The 20,490-nt window shown below is 35.1% G+C and overlaps 2 protein-coding genes across 3 annotated transcripts; both read right to left on the bottom strand.

Moving 5' to 3' along the window:
* Window positions 1-275: 275 nt before the first annotated feature.
* On the bottom strand, window positions 276-1,631 carry LOC107936496 (splicing factor U2af small subunit B). The gene has a single exon (XM_016869227.2). The coding sequence runs from the start codon at window positions 1,403-1,405 to the stop codon at window positions 560-562; it is 846 nt and encodes a 281-aa protein (XP_016724716.1). The 5' UTR covers window positions 1,406-1,631; the 3' UTR covers window positions 276-559.
* A 1,482-nt stretch (window positions 1,632-3,113) lies between these two features.
* LOC107936497 (V-type proton ATPase subunit F) lies at window positions 3,114-6,777 on the bottom strand. Of its 2 annotated transcripts, none has more exons than XM_016869228.2 (5): window positions 6,553-6,777; window positions 6,392-6,471; window positions 5,275-5,356; window positions 4,325-4,407; window positions 3,114-3,562 (listed from the first exon to the last, which is right to left on the bottom strand). In XM_016869228.2, the coding sequence occupies exons 2-5, from the start codon at window positions 6,452-6,454 to the stop codon at window positions 3,398-3,400; spliced, it is 393 nt and encodes a 130-aa protein (XP_016724717.1). In that variant the 5' UTR covers window positions 6,455-6,471; window positions 6,553-6,777; the 3' UTR covers window positions 3,114-3,397. The 2 variants fall into 2 exon arrangements, with proteins under 2 accessions (XP_016724717.1, XP_016724718.1); XM_016869229.2 differs by lacking the exon at window positions 6,553-6,777 and adding an exon at window positions 5,807-5,938.
* Between the last annotated feature and the right edge of the window lie 13,713 nt (window positions 6,778-20,490).

The following is a 20,490-nucleotide window of genomic DNA, read 5'->3' as shown; positions in this document are numbered from 1 at the left end:
TTTTAGAAGGATCAAATTGGAAAATATGGACTAAGATAACTATAGGCATAATATAGACCTAATAATTGGACTTAACTTCACATACTTAACTGCTACTATCTGGATCAAGACTAATTTTTTTTTTAAAATTTAAAAAATATAGGGACTAAAATAGATCAAATAATAGAGACTAAATCTATAACATTTACAAAGTACCAAGGATTAATAGTAGCATTTAACCTGAGAGAAGAACTTTAAGAAGAGCATAAGAATCTGACTAAAACAGAGTACTTGAGTAAGCAAATTAAAGCAAGAACTGATATTAAAGTAGCTTGAATCTCTTTAACAATGGACAAAAATAAAAGGAAACTATTCAACAGAGATACAGATACTCCCTTTAAAAAGACATTGTAACAGCTAAAATGGTGTCACGCATAGCTCGAAATGAATATTTAAGTTTTACCCAAAGTTGCAGAAACATAACAAAAACATTTCTGAAATTAGAAAAATAAATAATTATAACCAAAAAGGGAAGAGAAATGAAAATTATAGATCAAACCGTGGTCTAAAGAGCTTGCTCTTATGGCTTCTCTTCCCTTTCTCGATTCCATTGTTCAATCCTGGCTCTACGTTCTTCACTCCCTTCCCTAGCAGGTGGAGGGCTTCGGCTTCGGCTTCGACTATGGCTTCGTTTAGGACTTCCATTTTTTCTCCGACCACCGGCGTCACGGTCAGTCCTATCAGGTCTTCGACCATTCCTATCGCGATTATCATCACGGTCACGGTGACGGTCGCGATCCCTATCACGGCGGGGGCGAGGACTTCCGCTTCTGCTCCTACTCCGATGTCCTCTGTATTTCCGGTAACTTCCGAACAGTTTCCTTCTAAGGTCTCTCCCAATTACTTTGACGTGCATGAAATTGCAATAACCACCACGGTTACAGTTATTCTCCTCGTATTGCCGACACGTGGCTTCACGGAAATCGGTAACCGGGGAAAAATCGGCAATGATGGGTCGACCGGAGTAAAACCTTCCTTGAAGTGCCTGGAGAGCGGCTGCCGCTTGATCTTCCTCCCTGAACTGAGCATATACGTTTCCAATCATGTGATCGGCGAGGTTATCACAAACGTTAAGACTCTCGATCTCACCGAACTTGCTTAGTTCCTCGTAGATATCCTCGTAGAAATCCTCGAAATGTTCCTGGATCTTGCGAGGATCTATGGGTTGTCCTTGGGGATCTACTCCGGGAGTGATCATATCTGGCCGCTGATACATGTTGGAAAGAAGGATGGTTGGGGAGATCGTCGGCCGGTTATGGAGACGTGAGCACCGGTCACCGTGCCGGCAAGCTCCAATCTTGAAATAAAAGGGACAATTAACACGGTCCTTCTCGGTACCGAAGATAGAGGCTAAGTGTTCCGCCATTGTTGAAGGAAATCAAACACAATAACGAGATTATTAAATTTAATTTCTATTAAAAACAAAAGGGATGAAGAAGAAATAGAATTGGGAAGCTATGGTAAAGTTAGGGTTTTCGAAACCCTAATTTTTGGAGTTCTTTTGGAAAAGAAAGGGAAAGAGAGAGATGGAGCATACGCCGGGGAAAGCCTTCGTAAACAAAAATCAAAGACCGGTTGTTTGGTAAATGATGGGCTTAATGATCCCTTAAACAAAATGGGTCTATGATGGGCTTTGAAGAGAAAAAGGGTGAACTACACCAAAGGTCATAAATTATTAGTATGTTTACATTTTAGCCACTCAACTTTAGAAAGTTACAAAATAGTCACTATACTATTCAAATGTTTTCATTTAAGTTACTAGACTGTTAAGATTTTTTTAAAAGTCTAAATGGTGACCTTCGAGCGACAATATAATGATCGGTACAATGGAACAATACCTATTAACAAGTAGAACATATGTCAGATCTAAGACGATCTGATGGTCAGTGTCAAAGAAGAAAACAATTTAAATTTTGTTTTGCAAATTCGTGATGTTCAAAGTTGTTTCATGAACTGTAAAAGAGAAGGGGAAGTTTACCCTTTCGATTGGTGTCGAAGGTGAGAACAGAGAAGACCATAAAACTACGATTTAAATAGCTTGATGACTTAAATAAAAAATTGCAAATAATTTAATGATCATTTTGTAAGTTTTTAAAATTGAATGAGTAAAACATAAACTATCAATAATTCAATGATTTTGGATGTAGTATACCCAAAGAAAAAATGTGAAAGTATTTAGTAAATTGCTCTATTATAAGGACAAGAATAAATTAACCCTTCTATTATGAAATGAATCAAAGATTAAATTTGAACAAGATTTAATATTTAAACTGCAAATGAAAAAAGTTATGGCATTTTTTAAATAATGATTATTAACTTTGTCATAATTTGATTTAACACTAACTTTTTCTTTTGTTGATACCTAAGACTATCCATAATTATTCTCCAATTACATTTCAACACACTCGAACCCTTAAACGAGCTAAAACTCAATCAACATGAAGCAACTAATGTGAACTAATGTTAATCGGTCACAAATTGACTTAGCAGATAGTTTCACCAAAGAAAAAATTGTTAGAATATAAATTAATGAAAAATCAACCAGGAATCTTAATTGCATCCCGTTGGAGAACTTTAGCATTTTATAAATTTGTGCAAACCAAAATTTTTCAGCCAGACTTGTTGATCCTAAATCCATAATCCAACATAATCCAAACTCAAAATTCTGAATTGGATTGAATTCATTTGGACTCGATAACCTTAAAATAATTCGATCTTGAAATGATTCAAAGTTAAAATGACTTGAAAAACTCTGCATAACAAATTCGAAATTTCCATAGCAACGTAGAATGACACGAACTGAAGTCTAAACCCAAAACTGACTCTCAACCAAAATGACTCCAAACCCAAAAATTTTATCTTATAAATTACCCGGACTCAAATTGATATGATCTAAAACCAACCTAGCCTCGCCAATTAATAGTTCCAGCTACAAGCTTACAAGGCCATATAACACTAGTGGAACTTATTTTTCAAGTACCTTAAAACGAGCTACAACAATTTAATAGGCTCCCTACACCATAGATTCCAGCTTATCTTTCTCTAATCAACAAGATTTCAAGCAAACCCGGCCAGAAAAAAGAGTGCCATTCAATAGAACCATCGTTACCTTAATGTTAACAAGGAGGCATCCGTTGGATGATGACTGATGAATCCTCCGAACTCTAGTCAAACATCTTATTCAATTAAAAAAAAAAAGCCACTAAAGCATATCTCCAACTAAAAGTTGCATACTGTAGTTCATGGAATTTGAGACGAGAACCACTACCAATTGTCTGGAAAGAATAATTTTAGTCACCCATAATAAACGAATCATTAAGGAAATAGAAACACAATGAGACTAAGTGTCTATTGGCATTTAACGCCTCCCAGATGCCACTGATTCTGCAGAAAAGAGGTATTTAACCCGTGAAAGAACTGAATCATGTGCCGGATCATATGGATGATCCTTAGATGGAATCTCCAAGATCGCTGGAACAGGCTTGTTGTAGCTATCCACCAGAAACCTTATCATATTTGCAACCTGCGATTAAAAAGGTAGAGGGCCACAGCTTAATTTAGCAAATACGAACTTGGTTTCCAATGAAATTCAAATAGAAATTCTGTACTTGTGTCTGGACCGGTTATCATTATAGATCAAACTATGAATGTAAAAGATTCAAAAGGCAGTGTCATTTGGTTAATCTAACTAGGTAGTAGGCTAGGATAGCCAATATCAGAATAAGATGAAATTATCAATAAGACAGTACGAGCAAGCAAGACAAGAAGTAGAACACTAGCTGGTCATGAAGAAGTTTAGGTACTAACCATATTTTACAGAGGCATTTTATCAAATGGCATATCTTTTATTTGATCAGATCTCATCATCGGTATTACTAATGTAGCAGTCCCTATTATTGTTATTGATAACATGATTCATGTAACAAGTTAGAGAGTCACTTAAACACTGCACTTCATTACTGAATCCAGTATATGTGTTTCTGAGCTTTAAGGCAATATAGGTTAACATGTCACAGATAATTGACCAACAGTCAATTCTATGGAGCAGTGTAAGTGTGACTTAATAATGCGATGGAAGCAAGAGAATTTACATGATCTGTGCGACTTAATAATGAGATGGAAGCAAGAGAATTTACATGATCTGTGTTTGTTAGCATTTCATAGATCTCCAGCTACACATTACAACTTCTGTGCACGATACAGCTTAACAAACATATAGATATTCGCATAAAAACTGCAGAATAGAATTGATAATTTATGGCAATATCTGCTGGAAAAAACTTACATATTGGCTAATCAGAACGACAGCAATATCCTCCCGTGTAGTGAACTCCTTAAACGTATCTTCAATTTGTTTAACAGTGGTTTCTAACAGGCAGAAACAAAAGCATTGAGTGAGTAAATGATAAAAAATCTGGAAATATTTAATTTGAATATGAAAATAACCATCCGCGATGATTTGTTTATAGAAAAACCTAAAAAAGAAAAAGCTAAAAGATGTAGAAATCTGATATTTATTCTGATCCCAACAAGTCAGACAACTATGCATTGTCCTTCCTTTTCTATTTCCCTCCCCTCTATTGCTACCAAATGAAAGGACATTTCCTAATAAATGGGTTAATTACTTAATTTTCCTAGTCAACACACATACAATGCAAATGATGTCATATTTAAAACTTGAAAGACATATTCGTACTTCTCTATGAATTGTTTATTTTTACTAGTCTTATTAATACTTGTTTCAACACAAAAAGGCACAAACACGTGGTTCCCACCCAAATAAAAATTTAATAACCAAGGAACCTAAAAGTCCAAAAGAAAAAATGACTTGAAATCATAGGTTCTGAGAATATAATTCAACTACGGTTGCATGTGTTAACAAATATGAAACAAACCATGTAGTTACTTTGATTTGAAAAAGAAAACTGTATCAACGGCATACATTTAGTTTAAAAATCCTAAACAGCATGTTCCCTTATTCAATATCTAGATTGTGATATTCCACTCTTTATCTAGACAGCAGATAAACCACGGTCAAGCTGAACATAATTTGGCCAATTCATTTACCCTAAGGTGATTAAGAGAAAGTAAATAACTGCTCAACCTTTGAATCCAATGAGCGAATAAACTATCAATGGCAAGTATGCAACTATAAAATGTTGACAAGAGTTTGATGAAGACCATACTTAAAATTTCAATTAATAGTAATAAAACATAGAAAGTTAAAGAGCTTACTTGAATCTACAATAAGATAATTTGTCTTCCTTCGCAAGTCAACATTACCCACACCAGCCATTAGAAAACCAACCACCGTGTCCTAGCCCAACAAATTATAAGTCAGACAGGTCAAGTCAATTTGTGAATTACATATAATGACATTTATCATTATGTTAACAACATTAGTAGAACATATATTCATCAAACCATACCATACACATACTCTTATTCTTACTACGTTGAGGAAACATGGAAAATGACTGGATATAGATGTTTTGGGGGAATTCTTAAAACAGTATGGCAATGAGTGATCTTTTCTATAACATATTAGAATCATTCAGAAAATGAAAAACTCGCCAATAAATTTATGATGTAATGAACTTATGATAATTTTTCATAGAGCTAAATCTGAATGATATTTACTTTCACTGGCACCCGAAACAAGCAGATTAAACTGAGATTAAGGATCAGCTAGCACAGTTAAATCTGTATGGCAATGAGTGAACTTTTCAATAACATACCAGAATCATTCAGAAAATGCAAAGCTCACCATGAAGTTTATGCTGTCATGAACTAATGGTAACTCATCATTGAGCTAAATCTGAATGTATCTACTTTTCACCCTCATCAAAAACGACAAGCAGACAAAGCTGAGTTTAAGGATCAGCAAGTGAAGCTAAATCTGTATAGCAATTAGTGAACTTTATAACATAGCAGAATCATTCAGAAAATACAAAGCTCACCACTAACTGTATAGTGTTATGAACATATGATAAATTCATCATAGAGATAAATCTGAACAGTGTTTACTTTTCACCCTCGTCGAAAACAACAAACAGACTAAGCTGAGTTTACAGATCGGCTATCACGTCACTACTAAGTCCAAGCAACACGCGTCAAACTTAATAAAGTATTTTGTACCAAATCACACGATAGCTGCTACAGTTGATTAACTTACTCTTTCTTTGAAAAAAAAAAACAATAAATCTCTTGACATAAAAATTCAGGCAGTACAGAATTAATCCAGAAGAATTACCGGCAAATTTATAGGAGAAAATGCAATGAACTACATAAAAAACTGCAAAAAGAGCGAGATCTGTGCACTGATTTAAGCAGCTTCAAAAGTAATACTCACCTCGTCGGCAATCATTGCAATAAGAGCTGAGTTGCTAGTGGGGGTTTGAACTCTGTTCGCCATTAATTAAGTTTTTTGAACTACAAAATCAAAAGGTCACTTAAAAGCTACGCAATTGACTTGGATTTTAGACCGAATTTGACGAGAAAAAAGAAATTTACCTTCCTCTAATGGATCGCCTGCTCTTACTTGCGACGTTCGATTTGAAGGATCTACACAAATTCACAGAGGCTGATTGTATTACTGGTGGAAAATTTTCAGATAATACTGGGCCAGTGAAATCGGAATATAAACGCTCTGATTTTGAGTAGAAAAACAATACCAATAACACGACAACGTTTTTTCCTCTACTCGAGATTCTTCTTTTCTTTAAATAAATCTTTGCGTGGCTAAAATGTATTCCCCCTTTACAAAGGTAAAAATATTATGAAGCTCCTTGTAGTAGCAATTTTATTGCATTTTACTCTTTTTACTAAAAATAAATAAATTAATCTTTGTAAGTTAAATTAAAAAGTAAATTAATTTTTTCTGTTAAAAAAATTATTCAAACTATTAAAAACTAGCGTAACTGATGGAATATTCATAAATAATATGTGACATGTCATGTGTATCTCATATTGACATATAAGAATCAACTTTTAACAGTAAAAATAGATAAAATTAAAAAATATATATATCAACCCTATTTTTTAAAATAAAAAAAACCAACATTATTTTACAATTAATTTATTTGTTATTCTTAAATGGTATGATAATTAAATTATTCAATTTAATTAACAGTGCAATTGAATTGTTAAATAGTATACTTACCTTTATGACATTTTTATTTTTCTACAATCATTAATTTTCATATCATGCCTAAATTATTCATAATTCCCTCATTTATCAATTTATTTATACTTATTTATAAATAAGAATATATAATAAAACATATTACACGTTAAAAAAAGAAAAAAGTAGTTGTAAATATAAATATAAAATAAACATAAAGAATTAAAAAAAAAAGATCCTCACCCATAAACTAAATGTTTCCACTTCACCCTCGCAAGCTTATTGCAACTAGAAGTCAAGTCTTGTACATTCTGGACCAAAGATAAGTTGATCAATAGGATCCTTGAAGTAAAGTAAACATACATTATGTTGTGAATGGGCCACAAAGCACCACCGTCAACATACAAGAGAATTAGGTAAATGGTTCAATAGCAAACACGAGACCCAACTGCAACCGCAAGACACCTCAAAGATTCAATGATTTTGTTATAGGAGCCTTGTCAGTAGAGGAGTAAAAGCCTTAGAGTACAAAAGGACAAATGAATGATGAAAGATGCATGCAATTCTATTGTAAACACTGAAAATTCTATTTTCTCTCATCATCTTCTTCTTGGATATTGGTTATTTTATGTTTAACCTTAGCAACAATCGGCTGCAAATGAAATGAACCATTCTCTTTAGCTTGTTTATTCTTTCTAGTATTATATTACTTATGGTTGCAAGAAATCAGTCCACACCATTTGGTGCTTTCATTTGGATGGGAGTAGCATACATAATTTCGTCCAAACTCGATTGGCAATCTTCTTGCACTTACCCATTGAACCCACTCCTCAATTTTATGTACTCGTCGGAAATGGTGACAGATTACAATATACGGGTATTTACCGCTAGATTCCACTCGTGATCCAATGGCAAGAAATTCACACCGATTTTTATGTTCTACCCCTCAAAAGTTGGGATATGGTTCTTAGCATTGAATGGCTGGCAACCCTTGGTCCAGTTATCACAAACTATGCCACTGCTAAATTTCAGTTCACACACAACAACAAAACGATTTATTGGCAAGGTGACAAGCCTTCCACTGTTCAGTCAGTTCAATACAACTGCCTTCAACGCATGATCTAAACACAAGCCATTGTTGAGTACTTTTGACTGGAACTGCTTTCCCCGACTACCGTTTCCCCCTCTCCATACCCGAATGACCTTGAGACCCTCTTAGCAACTTTCTCCGATGTCTTCACAAAACCTATGGGTCTTCCTCCTGCCCGTCCTCATGATCATGCCATCAATCTCATTTCACACACAGGTCCAATACAAGTCCGGCCATACAAATATCCTCATTTTCAGAAGAGAGAAATGGAAAAATTAGTACAAAAGATGTTACAGGATGGTATCATTCGACCCAGTATAAATCTATTTTCTTCCCCCATCTTATTGGTGAGCAAAAAGGACGGTACCTGGCATTTTTGTGTTGACTATCGAGCACTAAATATTGTTACTGTTAAAGATCGATTCCTTATTCCATCAATAGATGAACTATTTGATGAACTCCATGGGGCTCAATATTTCTCTAAGTTAGATTTATTAGTAGGCTATCATCAGATACGAGTCAAATCCGGTAATGAATACAAAATAACATTTCGTACTCATGATGGCCATTGCGAATTTCTCGTCATGCCATTTGGCATCACCAACGCCCTATCCACATTTCAAGGATTAATGAATGATGTTTTTCAACCCTTTCTTCGTGTGTTTGTGTTGGTTTTCTTCGACGACATATTAGTATACAGTTCCACTTGGACTTCTCATCTACACCATCTTGAACAGGTCCTTCAATACCTTCAGAACTATCACCTAGTGGCCAAGAAATCCAAGTGTTTATTTAGGCAACAATCTCTCGGGTATTAAGGCCACCTCATCTCTGTATAAGGAGTTGCTGTCGATCATGATAAAATTCAGGTCATCTCCAAGTGGCCTCAACCAACAACCATTAAGGAAGTCTGTAGTTTCTTGGGTCTCGCCGGATACTACCGTCGTTTCATTCGCCATTACGCTACCATTGCTAGTCCTCTCTCCGACTTACTTAAGAAAGATAATTTTCATTAGAATGATCAAGCAGCGAATGCCTTCTAGTAATTACAGAAACTGCTTGCATCTACACCAGTGCTACAGTTGCTAGACTTCACTAAGCCATTTGTTTTGGAGACTGATGCATTCGGCGTGGGTATCGGTGCCGTCTTATATCAAGGCCATCACCCAGTCGCTTACTTTAGTCAGAAGCTCAATTCTCGAATGCAAGCGGCTTCTACTTTTCAGCGAAAGATGTTTGCGATAACACAGGCCGTCGCAAAATGGCGTCAGTATTTATTGGGACGTCGTTTCTCCATCATCACCGACCAACAGTCCTTAAAACGTCTCACAAATTAGGTTATTCAGACACCAGAGCAACATAGGTGGCTCGGTAAACTTCCGGGATATGATTTTGACATTCAATATTGCTCCGGCAAAACCAACTTAGCTGCTGATGCCCTATCGCGAATTTCATCTGCTGCACTTTTCGCGATCTCTCGTCCTAATTTTTCAATCGTGGAAAACATTCGACTAACCACTACATCTCACTCTGAACTGTAGGAATTTTGTCACCGCATCCAAACTGACCCCCTATCGGTCGCTGGCTATGAGTACAAAGATAATCTCCTACTCTACAGTAGTCATTTGGTCATTCCATCCAACTCACCACTACGACACCAATTATTACTGGAATTTCATTCATCCTCAATCGGTGGCTATGCCGGTGTTACAAGGATATTCTATCGATTGTCCTCTAACTTTTATTGGCACGGTATGCTTAAAGATGTTCATCGCTTTGTTTCTGAGTGTCAGATATGCCAACAAATGAAGGATTATTTTCTCCGCCCAGCTAGATTATTACAGCCATTGCCAATTCCCAACTTGATATTTGAAGGTATTTCCATGGATTTCATCACTGGCCTACCTCCATCAAAAGGCAAATCCGTCATCATGGTTGTTGTTGACCGTCTCTCCTAGTACGACCATTTCACCGCTCTTCCTAGCAATTTCACTAGTGAATCTGTTGCTGTAACGTTTGTCTCAAATATCATTCGTCTTCATGGTGTACCTACAACTATTGTCATGGACAAAGATCTCCGTTTTATACACACTTTTTGGCAGGAACTCCATCAACTGCAGGGAACTGAACTCGCGATTAGCACCCCTTACTATCCCCAAACTGATGGTCAAATAGAGGCCCCTAACAAATGCTTGGAAATGTACGTCCGATGTTTTACAGTTGATGCTCCTCACACCAGGGTCACTATGTTACCTTGGGCAGAATATTGGTATGTGATATCCCGAATTAGGGCCTAAACGGAATATTGGTTTCGAAACCATAATTCTGAAGTAGAAAAATTTATTCTGATTAATTTTTATAATTTATTGAGTGATTAGATGCATGCGTTAGAATATCGATAGAAAATTTCATGAATTGCATGTCTAATTTGCCTATTAGGACTTAATTGCAAAAGTTGATAAATATGAGTTTTATATCTTAAAGGATTTAATTGAAGAGCATAATTGAAGTAGAGGTCCTTAAATGGAATTATACCATTAGGTTTTCATGGACAAAAGTAAACATACATAGGTAGAAATAACCAAAGTTTTTAATGAAGGGTATTTTAGTCATTTGGTAATTAAAAAATTAAAAAAGGAAAAAGATGGAAAAATATGTCCATCTTCTTCATTAGGACGAAATTTCAAGGGTTCTCCATAGCTAGGGTTTGTTTCAAGCTTCCAAGCTCCATAGTAAGTGATTCCAAGCCCCGTTTTTAATGTTCTTTACGTTTTTAGAGTCCCGGTAACTTGATTTAGCTTATTCTAGCAATAATTTAACCTAGGGTTTATATTTGGAAAAATACCCATAGGTGAAATGTGTTTATTTTGAGGTTTTATGGTAGAATATGAAGCTTTAAATTGTGTTAAACAACTTTTGCTAAACGATTTTACGTGAAAACGAGTAAAATGACATAATCGGTAAAAATACCTAATGTTTATAACTACATGTTAAAGTGAGAATTTGTTGTTTCCATAGAAGGGAAAAATGATCAGCATGTCATAAAACATAATAATTTTTGAAAAAAAAATTAATTTTTGAGCTTTGGGGCAAAAGTGTAAATATGCAAAATTTAGGGGCAAATTCGTAATTTTGCCAAAGGTAGAGTTAAGGACTATTTTGATAAATGTGAGTATTAGATCAGCTAAATGTGTTATTTTAGACCAAGAAAGATGTGGAATCGACCTTGATCGGGGAAAGAAAAGATTGTGGACTAAATTGCAAAATTTCTTTATTTTGTACTGAGGTTAGTTCAGGTGTAAATGTAGTAACATAATTGTCATTTTAAGTAATTTAATGTTATTTATATGATATGATGATTAATATCATGAAATATTATGCTCTGTGGTTATTATTGAGTAATATGCAAATTATGTGTGCTACTTGTTAAATATAAATTGCTACCGAGTATCGGTTTTGATATTCCGTGGAAGACGGCAAAGATGTGTGATCGAGTTTGAACCTTAGGAATAGATTACAATACAAGTGACATGTCACTAAGATATTTAAGTTTCGAGCTCGTTGAGTTGAGTCCGAGTTCGTGAGATGTAACTAGGCATCCGAACTCGTTGAGTTGAATCCGAGTTCACTTATGGATGCGAACGTCCGAGCTCGTTGAGTTGAGTCCGAGTTCACTTATGGGCGGGTTACATGATAGCTTGGCTACATAATTTCCGCAGGCTATTGAGTTTGTCTAGCTGCGGGTATGGCACTTATGTGCATGAAATCTATGTATTCGAATCATATTCTGATGTGTTAAACGAGTAAATCTTAAGTGGATAAGGTGAGTACCTAAAACGAAGGTGACATGTTGGTAAGTGTGGTGAATTAGAAAATTTGTATAGGTATGCACTTAACCCTCAGGTTGAGACTTCAATATAACAATAATATGGTAGGATCATGAATGAGAAATATGATATGAATGCTTTGGTGATATTACGCAAATGTGGATTTCGTATTATTGCATGGTTATGTTACTTGCTATTTACATGTGAACTTACTAAGCAATTATGCTTACTCCCTCCTCTCTATTCTTTGTAGTTTTGTCAAGCCGGCTAGGAGATCGGGAACGGTCGGAAGCGCGCTCACACTATCAACAAACTATTTCAGTATAATGACTTGTATATTTGGGGAATATGCCATATATAGCATTATAATCATTTTGTGTATATAATCTTATGATATGGCTCATGGATGGCATGGAAATGTTTGAGAATGATTAGCTATTGGAGTGGCTAATCAAGATTATATTTGATAACACGTATGCTTTACGTGCTAACTAATCTATGGAAATCCATAAAATGGTGAAATTAGCTATAAAACAAAATCACACAGCAGTAGTGACGTGAGTTTGAAAAATCACTAAAAATAGTAGATATAGAATTAGATGATGAATAAAATATGGAATTGAAACTTAATGAACCTATTTTCATGTGGAAGAAACAAAATAGGTAAAAGAGTTGTATTTTACGTTTTAGTGAAATAGGGTCAGAGCAATTTCTGGATTCCCTGTTCTGACTTTATAAATTCATCATAAATTGTGTAAAAATAATTAGGACTCACACTTTATATGTATGGATTCCTTATTGAGTATATTTTTAATATAAATAAACGACATGGTCATTGGATCTCTGTACAGGAAGAAATTTGATTCGTAGTACACAGGGGTCAGAGTAGCCGAACCCTGAAACAGGGGAGACTTTAACTAATAAACTGTACTAATTGGCCGTACCAAAAATTATAGAAAAAAATTAGTAAGTAGATATATGAGTCTAGTTTTAGGAAAAATTTATAGAATTTAATTTTGAGTTTCTTAACTCGAGATATGATTTTTTTAGCAACTGTGATTCACTTAAGATTTACTCGTTTTGTTACAGAATTTACAAAATCATTGAATCTCCTATAACAAATTTACAGAATTTAATTTTGAGTTTCTTTACAAAATCATATTCGAATCATGCTCGACTCCGGCGACGGTCTCGGGTAAAGGGGCGTTACATGGTATAACAAAGCCTACCAAACCACTGCGCAGATGACACACTTTGAGGCCCTTTATGGACGACCACCACCTACCATTACCCGCTATATTTAAGGTACTGCAGGTTCCCCTTTAGTTGATGAGTATATGCGAGATCAAGATACCACACTCAATCTGCTCAAGTATAATTTGCAGCGTGCTCAAGCTAAGATGAAGGCTTATGCTGATAAACATCACCGAGATATTGTATTTGCAGAAGGCGACTGGGTCTACATCTGCCTTCAGCCATTCAGGCAAAATTCAGTTTGATTACAACGACACCATAAATTGGGTCGATGTTTTTTTAGTCCATTTCAAGTTCTCCAACGAATCGGCATGGTGGCTTACAAATTGGACCTACCAGCAACGGCAAAAATCCATCCGGTGTTCCATGTCTCCCTTCTCTGTAAATGCATTGGCACTCCTGAACAGCAAGTTACTCCACTCCATCTTGTAGATTCCACAGCTACTTTGATTCTCCAACCAGTAGCCACCCTTGCTACACGAACGGTCAATGGCTCCGGACACTCTATAGTCCAATATCTGATACAATGGGATGGATTTCCTCAGGACACAACTACTTGGGAAGACAAAGATCACATGCTTCGCAATTTTCCCAACTGAAACCTTCAGGACAAGGTTCTTTCTAAACCAGGGGGTACTATTGTGAATGGGCCACAAAGCACCACCGTCAACATACAAGAGAATCGCGTAAATGGGCCAACAGCAAACACGAGACCCAACCACAACCGCAACACACCTCAGAGATTCAATGATTTTGTTATAGGAGCCTTTTCAGCAGAGGAGTAACGGCCTTAGAGTACAAAAGGACAAAGGAATGATGAAAGATGCATGCAATTCTATTGTAAACACTGAAAATTCTGTTTTCTCTGATCTCATTCTTCTTGGATATTGGTTATTTTATGTTTAACCTTAGCAACAATCGGCTGCAAATGAAATGAACCATTCTCTTTAGCTTTGTTTCTTCTTTCTAGTATTATATTACTTGTAGTTGCAGAAAATCAGTCCACACCACATTATCTTTGCAGGTGCACGGAGAACCATGAAATATGGAAGTGGACATAAATGGAAGCATCAAAGATTTTTACTAGAACAATGATCCTAACTATAGTTAATATATTTAGCTAGTTTGTTGTTCTTAGCCCTTTTTTTAACCAGCATCTAAGGGTTAACGTAGATTTTTTTGGAATGAGATTAAATATATATTTTTTCATGATAGTTAAAACATAATTTTATCATTATATTAATTTATATCTTTATAATTTTTAGAATAAATAAATTGAAATTTAGCTTTTTGGGGAAAATTATAATACTATATATTAACTTAATATTTTATGAATTTCAAGGATCTAAAACAACAATATTTCATTTTAATTGAAAAATACTTAAATTATTGATTTTGTTGTTAGATTTTTTTTTCTTCTATTTAATTTTTTTCTAATAATTTATAATGTTTTATTTATAATTTGTATATGTGTCATATCTATGTATTTATTATGGTTCTTATTAGTGTAGTATTTTTATTAAAAAAATATAAATATTATATTATTCGATCTATTCTAGGAGACAATGTAGCCAAATTTACTCCTTTAATTTTATCGTTGTCCTATATTTGTAAAAGAGTCGAATATTCTTTGTTTTCTTTTGAATTACTTAATTTTTATTCACTTAATTTAAATAAAAACTAGAAATAAAAAGTAATATTTCTTTTTAGATACAAAATACTATTTTTTTTCTTATTAGTATTTTAATTAAATTATTTTTTAAAATAATATAATAGAAGAAAAATCATTATCATAAATCATCTCCTTTACTTATACAAGGTTACAAAAATTTTATTTTATTTTATTAATTTTAACTATTTAAACAAAATAACAAATATATCATTTTTTCATTAATATTCCATTCATCTCTCTCGTTTTCTTTTCTTTTAAGAATAATATAATTTTTAGTCCTTAAACTTAACAATAAGTTCACTTTGGTATTTCTGTCAAAAAAAAAAGTTCACTTTGGTATTTATATTTTTTTGTCCATTTCCACCCTTGAACTTGACAATTAGGTTCATTTTGATCCTAATTTTGAAAAATATAAAAGTTTAATAATGTGGCACTCTGAAATTGTGTCATATTATCACTTGATTTTTTTTTTATAACTGTTCGTTCAGATTTAATGATGGGCTTGGGAATCAGACAAGTCCAGAATAATCACAACCCAAAAAGCAAGAAAACAACAAACAAATAAAGTCTCAACAAAAATAAAATAAAGCAAAACAAGAAGTCCTACTCTAGAATCTTCTTTTAGACCCTTCAGCTACCAGAGAAACCTAAAACGGCCAAAGTTCACCCCCCATTTGATGATCAGAGCAACCAAACATTGGGGTGGGGGTTAAGATTTGCTTTTAAAATCAAAGTATCTTCAACCCAGAGACAAAAATGCAAAGGAGAGTAACTATGGTGGTTGATGGAAACAACAATCTGAACTCGCTATCTCCATAGCTTTTGGCGGTGCGTCTTCAACCCAGAAATAGTCTTCTAACCTTCTCATCCCTTCTATTGCCATTGCATGTGCAATTGAGTTACCTTCTTTGGCAACAAATTCGAAATGACATGTTGAAAAATTCCTTGCTAGGGCCCTTGCATTAAAGATGATCATGGGCCAAGTTGAGTTCAGGCCAAAGCAAAAAAAATATGCCCAGGCTCTGCTCAACTCGAAAAGTGGGCCTAAAAATTTACCTAAGCCCGACCCAGCCCGCCCTAATTTTTTATATTATATTATTTTTTACATAATTTTTAAATATATATAATACATAAAAAATACTAAAAACATTAAAATAAATATTTCCGAACAAAGTGAAAATAAATTTTAAAAAAATATGTATACTTAAACAATACTATGATAGATGCAACTTAACAAGAAAATGTCTCTAAAATAATAACAAAATTAACAATAAGATAAGTGTTATACAATATCCAAACAATAACAACAAAATAGTAGCAACATAATAGTGAAATGGTAGCAAAATAGGGAGAAAACAATAAGAAAATATCATTAAAATAATAAAAAATAGCAGAATTTTTTTTGCATTTAGTTAATTCGGGTCGGGCTAGGATCAGGCAAAAAATGTCTTACCCGAGGCCCGACCTATTTTTAAAATGGGCCTTATTTTTTTGTCCAAGCCCATTTTTTGGGCCTATATTTTTGCCTAAATCCTCCCACTTTTCAAGCAGGCCTTTAGGTCGGGCCGAGTGGCCCAGCCCATGAGGAGGTCTACCTCACATCCCAGGCAGTCGATCTAATCTCCAAGTAGTATTCCTCTATCGATTGGAGATATTCTATAAAAGTCTTAAAGTCACTTTCTTGGACAATTTGCATGAAGCCTATCTCTAAAGCGAACTGGATTTCGTGAATAATTTCAATCGCTTCAGCCAATACAATTGATTTTACCAAGTGACCTTCATCATTTCTAATAATGAACCTTGATACTGCTTTCTATTTTGTTGCAGAGAACCCTGCATCTACATTAACCTTTACCCAATTCGGAGGTAGGGGATACCAATTTATCATTGCTCTAGACTTGGGATGCTTTAACATTGATGACAGCTCCCGATACTCCCTTCTATAACCCTTGACGAAGATAACCACTTCTTCTATACTTAACACTTTTCTTTCATGTAAAAATTTGTTGCGAGAAAACTAGATTTCCCATATTGTAATGGTGATTTCTTCTTTTCTGTTACCATTCGTTAAAACTTGCATCTGTAACTAGACTTGGTCACTGGAAATTTAATTTTGACCAAACTTGCTTAGTAAAGTGCAATCTTAGAAGACATGAGCATTTGATTCACTATAATCTCAATAGCTCGGACATATATTATCTGTCATAGTTCTTTTAAAATGCAAATTCTGGAATGTAGGAATAAAGTTTCAAGCAAATTTCCAAACCAATATATAGATTTTTTATGACACTTTACTGAATTTGCTTATAATTATACTGATTTATTGCATCTACATTAAATGGCTCAATAAGGGCTTTATAACCACTCTTTACTGAATAAATGCTAGAGTTTTAACTAAACTAGACTAACATATCAGATTGGTTAGTTAGAGGTATAGGAATACTCACAATTGAATTTGCCTCGTCCTCCAAAAAAGTTTAGAAGATTAAGTTGTTGTTCTAACTGTTAGAATCTAGTAGAATAAGGCCACTAACTCGTTTCAAATTTGCTGCCCTGTTTGTAGAAATTTTTGCTTTAATTTTACCTGGTAGCCAATAGTCCTACCAAATCGAGACTAAGTGCCCTGAACCAATCATCCACCGAAGTCCCGAGTTTAACGAAGCTTTGGAATACTATATACTTCTCCAAATCAGTGATGGGTTTGATCCCAATGGTGCCTCCAAAAAATTTGAACCATGATAGTATTTAGCACGGATCAATCTTGCTGTTAGCGAACCAAGATTCTCCATCAATCTCCATTCTTGTTTTGCTAGCGAAGCAATATTAAATTTTGATAAATCATGAAACCCCATGCCACCATCCTCTTTTAGAATACACAAAGATATCCAAGAACACCAATGTAAACCATTCCTTCTAGCTTTTTTCTACCACCAAAATTGAGCGATAACAACTTCAAGTTCCTTACAAAAGGAGCTGGACAAAAGGAAACAAGACCTAACATACATAGGGATTGCCTGTAATATTGCTTTAATAAATACTTCTCTACCCCTAAAAGACAACATTTTCGACTCCAGCTAGACACTCTTTTGACCAAATTTTCTTTTATTTCTTTAAAAGCCTTTTTTTTTATTTTGCCCTATAATTGAAGGGAGTCCAAGGTACCTTTCTGGATTAATGCTTGAATTTACCCCCAAATTTGGCAAGCCTTCTCTCTATTTTCCTCAATGACATTTGAACTGAAGAACGTATCTGATTTATACAAATTTATTAATTGCCCCTAACTATGAGCATAAATCTCCAATCTGTCATTAAGAGTTCTGACCCATTTTATCGCGACATCTCCAAAGATTAAGCTATCACTCGCAAAAATCAAGTGGGTGATAAGTGGGGCATGTCTATTAATGTGGACACCCTTAAGATCCCCGCTTGTAGAAGCCGTTCTTAGGAGGGCTGAGAAACCCTCACTATATATGAAGAATAAATAAAGGTTGAGTGGATCCCCCAACCTAAGACTGCGAGAAGGAAAGAACATTTCACCAATCTCCCAATTCATGACCATAGAATAAGAAATAGTTTCAACACTCCTCATAATTTTCTGAACCCATATGTTTGAAAACCTCATCCTTTTGAGCTTGATTTTGATAAAAGGCCATTCTACCCTTGTAACACCCCAAACCCGACCTAGACGTTATGGCCAAATCTGACGTGCCACATTGAAATAAGAATCCATGTTTCATTTTAGTGTTTTAAAAAATGACTTTGGTTGGAAGCTGGGCACCAGGTAGGAATCCATAACAAAGGAGGTGAGCCATGAAGGCTACTTAAGTACCAAGCTCTTCGAATGGATCTAATCTTAGACATGCCCACAACTATTGCCACACTTGGTTAAATCGAGTTGTAATTTATTTAAGTTGAAATCTTTGATAAATCAGATAATCGTGGCGTGGTGTTATTTTGAAAACAATTATCATTTTGAGAACACGTCCTAAGTCTGGCCCATTTATTATCAAACAGATTAAAGTTATTAAAAATAAAATAATCCCAGAAAAGAAAGAAAATCAAGTCAAAATGCCCTTATTACAACAACCCAAAAATAAATAATAAATAAAGCAAACTTTATGAAAACCAAACACTTATTCAGAAGCCCAAAGGCGATCACTGTGGCCACTCTGAATCCCTCCGGCTCTAAATCCCCAAATCAAGGCTCACCTGCAAGGTTAAGGAAAGGGGGTGAGTTTGGAAACTCAATGTGTAACAAGCCCCTTTCAGAGCCCAAAGCAATATCAGCCTGCTGGGCCTAAGCCCAAATCCAATCTCAACATATACTGGGCCGAAGCCTTTTCATATTCCATATTTCATAACACTGGGCCGAAGCCTTTACTGTAAACGGTATGGCCCAAAGGCCCATTTCATTATCACGAGCAATGTCAATGAAAGAATGAATGCAAGCCCAATTGGGGAGACTACTCGACCCACCATCTATTACTCTCCACCCGTACCAACCAACACACCATGTGGGGAAATGATTCAACCCACCCAACCAACACACCGCTGGCAGCATAGCTGCTTTATCATATATCTGGAGGCCTAGCCTCTTTTAATAACTGGGGCAAAGCCCTTTTCGGTAAACTGGGGCAAAGCCCTTTTCAATAAACTGGGGGATAAGCCCTTTTCGGTAAACTGGGGCATAAGCCCTTTTCAATAAACTGGGGCATAAGCCCTTTTGCACTTCCTCCATCCATATAAAAACCCAACCCAATGCATTTATGAATTCATCATGTGCATTTTATACATATCATGTGTATATCATACATATCATGTGCATATCATATCAATCATGTATATCATATCCCACGTATCAAATTTATAATTAAACCCTAGGGGTATAATGGTCATTTTTACCTAGGGGCAAAACAGTCATTTCCGTATTATAAAGGTAATTTCATAATTTTACCAAATATTAGGGTTTTTCATGTTCATTATTAGTTACTAACAATTCATATGTTTTAAACAGCGATTTTGGCCCATTTTTAGCGAAACCGAGTTATTGGCCAAAAAACCCCTAATGGGCCCTACTTAGCCGATTTTGTTATTTAGGCCCATTTAGCCTATATTCCATAATGTTGTTACCAGTCTTAATGCGTAAGTTAACAAGTTTTCATTTTCTACCAATTTTACCCAAATGGGCCTAAAAGCCCACTGGGCCCAACTTCCGCCCCTCGAGGCCCAACTTACCGTCATGCCAAAAAATCATGCTCTTACCTATTCCAACGATCCCGATCATCAACTTAGCGAATCTAACTAATCAATGAGCGTTCGCTTGCTCACAAGTCCTCGAAATGCCAGAATTTTGGCATTTCGGCTTTTCAGTATTTATCGTTTTAAGCTATGAAAAAGGGTTCGTTACACACCTATTTTGCGATATTCCTCGACGAGATCTCCTACACAATTTCTCCTATAATCAACCGTTAATAGATCAGCTTAT

The sequence above is a fragment of the Gossypium hirsutum genome, chromosome A08, assembly GCF_007990345.1.
Source record: "Gossypium hirsutum isolate 1008001.06 chromosome A08, Gossypium_hirsutum_v2.1, whole genome shotgun sequence".
In the NCBI taxonomy this organism is placed as follows: Eukaryota; Viridiplantae; Streptophyta; class Magnoliopsida; order Malvales; family Malvaceae; genus Gossypium; species Gossypium hirsutum.
This window is presented reverse-complemented; position numbering and strand designations above follow the sequence as displayed.